Raw genomic sequence first — 12002 nt, 5'->3', positions numbered from 1 at the left:
GTACACTTTTTTAATATAGGCATTTGTACTTATTTCTTATGCTCTACTTTTTAGTTTAATATTGATATCTTTTTTTTGCAATAAATGCAAAGCACAGAACTTTTTTTTCTTCTTTTTTCCTGAAGACTCAACAAATTCTCTCCCTCCATGTTTATATTTTTTTAGTAAATGCCACAATGACTAAAGTATTTGCTACAGTGAACAAACATGAGTTCTGTGTAGATGGATAGCTTTAATATTTAGTCTGTAAAGTATCTAAAGGTCTCTAATCAATACAAATCACAATTCTTACGATGCTGGACTCATTTTTTTTTTTAAAGTACCAATACTGTGGTTGGCGCATTGAACAATGAACTGAGTATCATCTTGAGATCTGAACTAGTTACTCAACTCAGGTCTGGCATCAATTCCTCTTTTTTTTTAATGTTTAATCTATTTCCATTCTTTGAGCTGTTTCAGTGTCTGACGACTGATTACAGAGATTTCATTCAACTTCATCTGACAGCTGTCAGTCATTTCAGGTGTTCAGAGCTAATGCCTCCAGACTCGTTTTTGTCACACTGAAACATTTGAAGTGTTCCAGCTGAATTCCATCTGCACTGAGGCTCGTCTCAGCTCAGAATTTGTATTTATGTTAATTGAAATGTAATTGTACAGCCTTTTATAATAAATCATTCTATGTAAAATGTGTGTCTGTTCATTAACATTTTCGGCCACGTGTTACCTTTTTTAAATGAATGTAGAGCCAGACTCAAATTTACATCTACCATACATTAACCAAATGTAATAAAAATTAGTAATAGTGACCAAAAAATAGATTTGTCCCTAAGTTTTATGAAATTTACAAACATCCTAATAAAAAAAAAAAATCATAAAACAGCCTAATGTGATTAATTTCATTAAACGATATATATATATGAAACATCAAGTATATAAAACCTAGACATTTTAAAACAAGGGTCCTGCTGTATTTCAGGCTTGTTTATAATTAAAAGTCTCACAAAACACTTTTTTTTTCTGGTTAATAATGCTATTTTGGTTGCACGGTAAACTTTATTCAGCATTTAATTCAACTTTTGTCTAAGCTGCCCATCAAGAATAAGATTATTTAAATATTATTCAAAATCTAGAATTTACTAGTATCAGCACAACAATCTGTTTATTACACAATTTTACTTCTAGTAAAGGCATATTATGAGCCTTTTTATTTTTCCTTTTTTGAGATGTTTTTACCAAAATCAGTTTGAGTAAAGTTTGATCAATGCCATTTTACTTTATAGAAATTAAAAAAAATTTCCTTTTTTTTTTATACATAAAACATTACATTTAGGGACATTCTAAATAGAATTGCTAGATTTTTATAGCATGCGGTTAATAATGCTATTTTGGTTGCACGGTAAACTTTATTCAGCATTTAATTCAACTTTTGTCTAAGCTGCCCATCAAGAATAAGATTATTTAACAAATATTATTCAAAATCTAGAATTTACTAGTATCAGCACAACAATCTGTTTATTACACAATTTTACTTCTAGTAAAGGCATATTATGAGCCTTTTTATTTTTCCTTTTTTGAGATGTTTTTACCAAAATCAGTTTTTGAGTAAAGTTTGATCAATGCCATTTTACTTTATAGAAATTAACATTTTTCCCCTTTTTTTTTATACATAAAACATTACATTTAGGGACATTCTAAATAGAATTGCTAGATTTTTACATACATTTCAGTGTCAATTTTATGTAATGTTTCTTTTTTTTTTTCCTAATAGGGACAAGATGGGAAAGTAAGAGTCAAACAGGTGGTTTACTTTAAAAAAAATAGCGTTTTTTAATTTGAGTAAATAGCCAGTGAGGTTTAAGGCCTTGGTTGTTATTAAGCACTTGATACACTTGAAGTACATTAACAAGAACATCTTCGACATCAAAGATGTTTGGCCTTTCCTAGTGTGGACGGATGTTTAAGGATCCACATAGACACACACACACACACACACACACACACACACACACACACACACACGTGACGGTAGCACCTCCATCTGTGCTACACCTGGAATTACAATGATTTCACAGAGTTTCTCTGTTCTTCCGTACCAGTAGAGCACCTCTCCAGAGGTTAACGGAGGTCAGGGCTGTGTGTTTACAGTACGGTCAAGCATACAGTGACCATGTAAATGTGATTGTTTGATCTCTGAAGCCCCGGCGTGGTCCTGCAGAGGTGTAGCTGCCTGAGTGTGGAGCTCTGCGTCCAGGCTCACTTGTCTCTGCGCAGCACCAGCTCAGTCAGCTGGATGAGCGCGTCTCGCTCTGTCGACGGCCGCAGCTGGCTGATCTGATGAATGGCCTCTTGGCAGTAGTGTTGGGCGAGGTAGTTAGTCTGTTCCACACCGTCACTCTGTGTGTGTGTGTGTGTGTGAAAACAGAGATGAGTGAGGCTGTTCAAAGCTACTTACAGAAACTTCTGTAATGATCTGGATGAGCGCGTCTCGCTCTGTCGACGGCCGCAGCTGGCTGATCTGATGAATGGCCTCTTGGCAGTAGTGTTGGGCGAGGTAGTTAGTCTGTTCCACACCGTCACTCTGTGTGTGTGTGTGAAAACAGAGATGAGTGAGGCTGTTCAAAGCTACTTACAGAAACTTCTGTAATGATCCTTTAGCTATACTAATAGGATGAATCGCAAGAAACATTAAAAACTTGTCCAGGGCATATTCCTGAGGAGGACTATGAGACCTCACTTACATATAAAATGAAGGAATATGTTCTATTAATTGTGACCCTGGATCACAAAACCAGTCTCAAGTCGCTGGGGTATATTTGTAGCAATAGCCAAAAATACATTGCATAACCGATTTTTCTTTTATGCCAAAAATAAAAAAATTCAGGTTCCATGAAGGTATTTTGTAAATTTCCTACCGCAAATACATCAAAACTTAATTTTTGATTAGTAATATGCATTGCTAAGAACTTCATTTGGACAACTTTAAAGCAATTTTCTCAATATTTAGATTTTTTTGCACCCTCAGATTCCAGATTTTCAAATAGCCAAATATTGTCCTATCCTAACAAACCATACAGCAATAGAAAGCTTATTGGATGTATTAATCTCAATTTCAAAATAATAGACCCTTATGACCGGTTTTGTGGTCTAGGGTCACAATTAATTAATGAATATATTAATTCAAATATAAAAATGTACATTATGTTTTAGACTAATTAAGACTAGACCGATTTAAAACCATTTCATTCGTTTTAAAATGCAGTTTTAAATCAAATCATTTCTTAAATTGAAAGATAATTATACAAATGTAAGTGAATTTGTTTTTGAATGCAGTTAAATGAAACAAAATAGTAAATGAAATATGTTTTAAATACACATTTTAATTGGCATTTAAAAAAAACAAAAAAACATTTTGCAAGTCATTTTTCTGCCCGCTTGTCCATTTTCTTTATTGCTTTGTCAAAGGCTTTACTTTTTCAATATCTCACCACAAAAAAAAGAGGTTTTATTTTTTATTTAATTTTATTTTTATTCATTTTATTTTTTGCTTAAAACAAAGCCTTTTTAATATCATACAAAAAATGGTATTCTCATTAATATAACAAAAAAAATGTATTAAGGTTATGCAATAAATATACATTATGAAAATATTATAGTATATGTAGTATAGCAAAATAATGAGTAAATATTTTTGGTTAACATATTTATGTAAGAAATGTATAAAGGTTCTAGATCATCTCATTTTCACAACTCACAATTTCAAAAACTCTTTTTATGGAGCTTTGTCTACTGAAAGACATTTCTTCAGCTGAAAAATTGGTAAATCCTCAGTATTTTCATTTCTATCAAACATTAAACAGGTTCACCAAAAATGAACATTCTGTCATTAATTACTCACCCTCATGTCCTTCCAAACCCAGAAGATCTCCGTTCATCTTCAGAACACAAATTGAGATATTTTTGATGAAATCCGAGAGCTTTCTGACTCTCTATAGAGAGCAAGGGTACTACCACGATCAAGGCACAGAAACGTAGCAAGTACATCGGTAAAATAATCCATGTGACATCAGTGGTTCAACCGTAATTTTATGATGCTACGAGAATACTTTTTGAGCGCAAAGAAAACAAAAATAACGACTTTATTCAACTATTCTTCTCCGTGTCACTCAAGTGCCATTTTGGAGAGTATTATGATGCATGCGCGTGCTTTCCTCAATGTAAACAAGGCACAGCGCATGCGTTTGGAACGACATGAGGATGAGTAATTAATGACAGAATTTTCATTTTTGGGTGAACTGTCCCTTTAAATATGGAGCCTCCCTGACTAAGGTCTATAATGTTAAAGGGGTCCTATTATGCTCTTTTACAAAGTCTTGATTTTGTTTTGGAGGTGTACCAGAACAGGCTCTCATACTAGGTTGTTCGAAAAAACACATTATTTTTCACATATTTGACATTATTACAACACCTCTCTCCCCAGTCTAGCATGAACGGCTCGAATAGTTCCTGTATCAAATGAAGTCCCGCCTTCTGAAATACGAAATATGCTGTGATTGGTTAGCTGGGCCAGTGCGTGCTGTGATCGGTTAGCTGGGCCAGTGCGTGCTGTGATCGGTTAGCTGGGCCAGTGCGTGCTGTGATCGGTTAGCTGGGCCAGTGCGTGCTGTGATCGGTTAGCTGTTTTTGAAAAGTGATTTCTGTTAAATAAAATATCTCCTTTTGAAGTGGACTTTGAGCTTTGTAACTTTGCAGATCTTTTTTTAGGCTCAAACAGCAACATTACAGACTAACTAATGTTGAAAAAGTGAAAACGCATAATAGGACCCCTTTAAATGCTTGATTTACTACTTAGTGCTATATTTTTATATAGTGGTGAAATGGAATCTGGACATGTCTTCATGAGATTCACTCTAATACAACAGGGCTGCAAAATGATTAATCGCGATTAATCACATTCAAAATTAAAGTATTGACACTTGTGACTGGTTTTGTGGTCCAGGGTCACAGAGAATTTAACATGGATGACGAGGCTGTGAGGGATAGACTTACATTCTTAATGACACACACTGTATAAAGGTTCTAGATAAACAAATCCTTCTCACCTTCAGGACATATTGCCAGGCTCGATCCACATCTCCATCAGAGCTGAAGCGTCTCATTATCATTGCATGCAGCTCGGGAAACTAAAGAGTGAAATCAGTGCGAGTATGGTTGAGAAGACTTTAGAAAAACAAAGCTACAGATTGTGTTACAGTTACGTTTATAGCTGTAATAAACCAAGTCAAACATTAGACCCGATTCCCCCGAATCTGTACTTGAGGAAGTGACATCATATTGTGAGAGCACAGGTGTGTTCAGCAGTCATACCTGTTGACAAGCGAACAGAACGGGACCGGTGGCCAGACCCAGTTTGAGATCGGCAGCTGACGGCTTCCCCAGGCGCTTTGCACTGGAAGTGAAGTCCAGAATGTCATCCACAAGCTGAAAAACACAACACAACTAACTTTTTACTTGACTTTTACATGACACAATTCTTACAACATCATAATTTAAGATAAAACTATGTGAACTTTAATGAAATGCTTAAAGTTGCGGTGGATAATTACTACACTATTATGGTTGTGTAGTAAACAGAACTGCAATCTACCTGTTTGTCTGAGCAACTCCAGGCTGAAGTGTTTGAAATGTATTTACAGAAGTCTATTTAGTGTTGCTTCTGAAGAAATGACACACTGATGCTTTACCTAGAAGAACTAGATGAAGTCTCAACTGATCACGTTCAGTTCATTAATAATTAACTATATTCATTTCCTACATTTGTAACTGCCAACAAAACAGCCATTATTAGCTTTGTGAAAAGAGACCACAGCAACAGCCACAACTTTTGATAGTACAGAATCGAGTTCTTTTTTGCGGCTCACTGTGCGTAAACGGTCAAATACATACAAAATATAGAGTATTCACAGTCTTAGAATACACAGTTATGTCTTAAGTGAAAGCAAACCGTTGAGAAAGAAAATGCATGTTTGGTTATATTGGATCTGTGCATTAGGTCTTAAAATGACAGCAGTCTAATGCTTGTCTGTGTCCTTAATGTTAATCAAAAACCAAAAGGAAAAAAAAAAATAGCTGCTCTTCACTAAATAACTATACTATGTGTGTGTGGACTGTGTATATTTATTATGTATACATAAATACACATACATGTATACATTAAGGAAAATATGTTAGATTTATATACAAAATATTTATCGTATATAGAATATAAATTATATACAAGTCAAGTATAAATATAAATATATATATACAAATATTTTTTTTAAATATATACATGTGTGTGTATTTATATATACATAAATAATATACACAGTACACACACATATATGTTATGTAAACAAACTCTATTTTGCGATTAATCGTTTTGTAGCCCTAATTCAACACAAAGCCTTCTCCCCTTCAGGACATATTGCCAGGCTCGATCCACATCTCCATCAGAGCTGAAGCGTCTCATTATCATTGCATGCAGCTCGGGAAACTAAAGAGTGAAATCAGTGCGAGTATGGTTGAGAAGACTTTAGAAAAACAAAGCTACAGATTGTGTTACAGTTACGTTTATAGCTGTAATAAACCAAGTCAAACATTAGACCCGATTCCCCCGAATCTGTACTTGAGGAAGTGACATCATATTGTGAGAGCACAGGTGTGTTCAGCAGTCATACCTGTTGACAAGCGAACAGAACGGGACCGGTGGCCAGACCCAGTTTGAGATCGGCAGCTGACGGCTTCCCCAGGCGCTTTGCACTGGAAGTGAAGTCCAGAATGTCATCCACAAGCTGAAAAACACAACACAACTAACTTTTTACTTGACTTTTACATGACACAATTCTTACAACATCATAATTTAAGATAAAACTATGTGAACTTTAATGAAATGCTTAAAGTTGCGGTGGATAATTACTACACTATTATGGTTGTGTAGTAAACAGAACTGCAATCTACCTGTTTGTCTGAGCAACTCCAGGCTGAAGTGTTTGAAACGTATTTACAGAAGTCTATTTAGTGTTGCTTCTGAAGAAATGACACACTGATGCTTTACCTAGAAGAACTAGATGAAGTCTCAACTGATCACGTTCAGTTCATTAATAATTAACTATATTCATTTCCTACATTTGTAACTGCCAACAAAACAGCCATTATTAGCTTTGTGAAAAGAGACCACAGCAACAGCCACAACTTTTGATAGTACAGAATCGAGTTCTTTTTTGCGGCTCACTGTGCGTAAACGGTCAAATACATACAAAATATAGAGTATTCACAGTCTTAGAATACACAGTTATGTCTTAAGTGAAAGCAAACCGTTGAGAAAGAAAATGCATGTTTGGTTATATTGGATCTGTGCATTAGGTCTTAAAATGACAGCAGTCTAATGCTTGTCTGTGTCCTTAATGTTAATCAAAAACCAAAAGGAAAAAAAAAAAATAGCTGCTCTTCACTAAATAACTTTCGTTGAATACTACTTTTAAAGCTACCTGAAAAAGCACTATTTAATTTGTTTGTTTTAATCTTTATTCTATTTATTTGTGCTAGTAACTGCTAGTGCTGCCAGCTCCTTGTTGAGAAAGATAATGTAGCTCTTCAGCGATTAAGCTATTTTATTGATAACATTGCGGGGCAGAGCTCAAAAGTTTGTCTGAGCGCTAAAAAGAATGTCTGTGTGCACGCAGCATGATCTAGTGACTAAACGTGTGTGTGCGTGAGGTAACTTACAGTGAAGACAGCGCATTAGTTTAGAACTCTTCTAATTTGTAATTTTTTTTTGTTTTAATGTAGAGAATGTGTTGATTTGTGCAATGATAACCTACCAGCAATGTTAAGATGATTTTAATATATTAGTACATTACAATATAAATTTATTAGAATGAGTACATTATTATTTATGGGCTTAAAAACAAGATGCAAACAATCAGAATATTGTACCTGGTGGGGAGTGCCCAATGTAAACATGAAATATATGCCATTACCTATATTGTACTGTGGTACAGTTATGGAGGCCCTTCATAATGCAGAGGTCAAGTGCCTGCTCTGCCAATAGTTAGCAACAGCCCATATCGTGATATGTATCGTATAGTGGCCTATGTATCGTGATATGTATCGCATCGTGACTTTGCTGGTGATACACAGCCCTAGTAACTGCTTATAATTTGTTATTTTATTGCCGACTGTTTACTCGCCTTTTTTTAATTAAAAAAAAAGCTGTTTCTTTGCATTGTTCAGTAAAGAAAGTTAATAAATAAATTGGCAATGTACATAGGCAACGTTCATATGTGCTTCATAAATATGAATTACAGAAATAAATAGTGATGATATTTAAATAATGGAATAATACACATACACATAAATGATAGGGCCAAAATAAATTTAAAACCCAAGAGAAATTCACACATACGTCTGAAAATTACCTGGAATGCAATGCCAACATTTCGTCCATATTGATAGGCGATTTCATGCACCTCAGGATCAGAATTCACCAAAATTGACACCTACAATTCAAATGAAAAAACACTGGAGTTTAACTTCTTTTTCAGCTCTGAACTTCATCTTATTATTAAGACAGAACGTACATACTGCTTTACAACTGTTCGCAATGAGACTTGCGGTCTTCTTAAAGGTTTTCTCAAGGTAGTGCTTGAATCTCTCGTTTTCATTCTCTTTAGACCCCAGCTGCATGAATTCACCTGGAATTTAGCAACGAAAAATACATAAAAAAATTAAAAAAGTTCCACTTTATAAAACATGCATGATAAATAGGGCAGCATGATAAATTGCATGCGATATTTAATGCGCATCTTGTCAGAAAGCCGGTTCTGTAATCAGCGGTAAATCTCCATCACGTGTGTGCTTTCACATTGAGCAGCATTAACTACACAGAGCTGTTGTTCACTGACAAGCTGTGCAAAACCACGTTCATATTCGCGCGTTTTTTGTGCAGCTCGTCAGTGAACAACGGCTCTGTGTAGTTAATGCTGCTCAATGTGAAAGCACGCACGTGATGGAGATTTACCGCTGATTACAGAACCGGCTTTCTGACAAGATGCGTGTTAAATATCGCATGCGATTTATCGTGCAGCCCTAATCATAAATCAAATCCAGACTGACTTACCTCGCACAAGGTCTTCTATGACTTGTGACAGCACAGACACTACTGTAGTGTTCCCAATACGTGCTAATGCCATGGATGCCGCTGACAGAATGAAATCTCCAGCCAGGATAGCCTAACAGTTCCAGATTAAAAAAAATGTAATAATAATATTGTTGCTTATTTTCAAATCACTAAGAACAATTCATCAGATTTCACACTGAACATCAACAGGCAAATTTTAAAAAGACCTTTATAAGACCAAGCACACAAAATTGGGAATAAATTGAAAGGAACACAGTGTGTCGATATAGTCTCTAAATGTAAATGTATTATATTAGCAATGTTTCAAGTTTAAAAATAAAACTTGCAACATTAATATAATTCGTATGCTTTGAATGCTTCTGCTCCAAACTACTAGAATATGGAAATAACTTTAACTGTAACTTCTAATTACACTGCAAAAAAAAAAAAGGAGTTCATTTGCAAAAGCAGATAACTTTTATAAGATAAGATCATTTTCAAATATCATGTTTTTTCATTGTGCATTCCAATTATTCTCAATCAAACTGCAGTTGGGTTATTTTGATTAGGTAAAAAATAACTAAAAAATACTAGCTAACTAACACAATAAAAACATGATTTATAAAAAATAAAAATAAAAAAAAAAAGAGCTGCATTAGACTAACTGGGACTTGTCACAGACCTTACATGTTGTTGCTCTTTTGTTGGTTTGATTGTTTCTGTTGTCCTCATTTGTAAGTTGCTTTGTGTAAAAGAGTCTGCTAAATGATGTAAATGTGAATGTAAGATTATTCTCAAAAAAAAAAAATACAAATCCAAATTGTGTAGTTTATATTCACACCTTGCAAAATGTTTTACTCAATATTTTAAAGTACTGAATGTTTGATTTTCTTTGTGCTCATCTCTCATGGCAGTATGAGAAATCACTGCTGGAGAAGTGCATGGAGCTGAATGTCATTACTGAGAGGTGAAGAACTCAACACACCGTCTCACAGCATCTTACACCTATTTTCATTATCTTGAAGTTCTCATAGTGAAGATCAAATCACGTATAACTGACAGTGTTTACTCCTCAGGTGTCTTCATACTGAGGATGAATACTTCCTCAAATCCATGAAGGAGGCCATTCACGAGATCCTTACTGATGTCAGTGACTCCTTTAGCCATATGATTGACATGGCACTGGCCAATGAGATACAGGTGAGCGTAGGCTTATACTACATGATGCTAAGATGTTGCTTAAATATATCTACACATGGGTCTATAAATACAGGTGCATCTCAATAAATTAGAATGTCGTGGAAAAGTTCATTTATTTCAGTAATTCAACTCAAATTGTGAAACTCGTGTATTAAATAAATTCAATGCACACAGACTGAAGTAGTTTAAGTCTTTGGTTCTTTTAATTGTGATGATTTTGGCTCACATTTAACAAAAACCCACCAATTCACTATCTCAACAAATTAGAATATGGTGACATGCCAATCAGCTAATCAACTCAAAACACCTGCAAAGGTTTCCTGAGCCTTCAAAATGGCCTCTCAGTTTGGTTCACTAGGCTACACAAGCATGGGGAAGACTGCTGATCTGACAGTTGTCCACAAGACAATCATTGACACCCTTCACAAGGAGCCACAAACATTCATTGCCAAAGAAACTGGCTGTTCACAGAGTGCTGTATCCAAGCATGTTAACAGAAAGTTGAGTGGAAGGAAAAAGTGTGGAAGAAAAAGATGCACAACCAACCGAGAGAACCGCAGCCTTATGAGGATTGTCAAGCAAAATCGATTCAAGAATTTGAGTGAACTTCACAAGGAATGGACTGAGGCTGGGGTCAAGGCATCAAGAGCCACCACACACAGACATATCAAGGAATTTGGCTACAGTTGTCGTATTCCTCTTGTTAAGCCACTCCTGAACCACAGACAACGTCAGAGGCGTCTTACCTGGGCTAAGGAGAAGAAGAACTGGACTGTTGCCCAGTGGTCCAAAGTCCTCTTTTCAGATGAGAGCAAGTTTTGTATTTCATTTGGAAACCAAGGTCCTAGAGTCTGGAGGAAGGGTGGAGAAGCTCATAGCCCAAGTTGCTTGAAGTCCAATGTTAAGTTTCCACAGTCTGTGATGATTTGGGGTGCAATGTCATCTGCTGGTGTTGGTCCATTGTGTTTTTTGAAAACCAAAGTCACTGCACCCGTTTACCAAGAAATTTTGGAGCACTTCATGCTTCCTTCTGCTGACCAGCTTTTTGAAGATGCTGATTTCATTTTCCAGCAGGATTTGGCACCTGCCCACACTGCCAAAAGCACCAAAAGTTGGTTAAATGACCATGGTGTTGGTGTGCTTGACTGGCCAGCAAACTCACCAGACCTGAACCCCATAGAGAATCTATGGGGTATTGTCAAGAGGAAAATGAGAAACAAGAGACCAAAAAATGCAGATGAGCTGAAGGCCACTGTCAAAGAAACCTGGGCTTCCATACCACCTCAGCAGTGCCACAAACTGATCACCTCCATGCCACGCCGAATTGAGGCAGTAATTAAAGCAAAAGGAGCCCCTACCAAGTATTGAGTACATGTACAGTAAATGAACATACTTTCCAGAAGGCCAACAATTCACTAAAAATGTTTTTTTATTGGTCTTATGAAGTATTCTAATTTGTTGAGATAGTGAATTGGTGGGTTTTTGTTAAATGTGAGCCAAAATCATCACAATTAAAAGAACCAAAGACTTAAACTACTTCAGTCTGTGTACATTGAATTTATTTAATACACGACTTTCACAATTTGAGTTGAATTACTGAAATAAACTTTTCCACGACATTCTAATTTATTAAGATGCACCTGTA

The 12002-nt window shown here is 35.6% G+C and overlaps 1 protein-coding gene across 1 annotated transcript in view; it reads right to left on the bottom strand.

Annotated features, from left to right (window-relative positions):
• Positions 1-1807: 1807 nt before the first annotated feature.
• The window catches only part of pdss1 (prenyl (decaprenyl) diphosphate synthase, subunit 1), a 15679-nt gene continuing 5484 nt past the window's right edge, over positions 1808-12002 (bottom strand). The window contains exons 3-8 of the mRNA XM_016276101.1: positions 9158-9269; positions 8623-8732; positions 8457-8537; positions 6717-6830; positions 5100-5180; positions 1808-2394 (exon numbers count right to left, since the gene is read on the bottom strand). Of these exons, the coding sequence (XP_016131587.1) occupies positions 2254-2394; positions 5100-5180; positions 6717-6830; positions 8457-8537; positions 8623-8732; positions 9158-9269 (639 nt within the window). The 3' untranslated portion in view covers positions 1808-2253. The remainder of the gene's footprint in view (positions 2395-5099; positions 5181-6716; positions 6831-8456; positions 8538-8622; positions 8733-9157; positions 9270-12002) is intronic.

Source organism: Sinocyclocheilus grahami, unplaced genomic scaffold (assembly GCF_001515645.1).
Source record: "Sinocyclocheilus grahami isolate Dianchi unplaced genomic scaffold, SAMN03320097.WGS_v1.1 scaffold98.1, whole genome shotgun sequence".
Classification (NCBI taxonomy): Eukaryota; Metazoa; Chordata; class Actinopteri; order Cypriniformes; family Cyprinidae; genus Sinocyclocheilus; species Sinocyclocheilus grahami.
The sequence above is the reverse complement of the archived record's forward strand: the minus strand, read 5'-3'. Positions and strand labels throughout refer to the sequence as shown.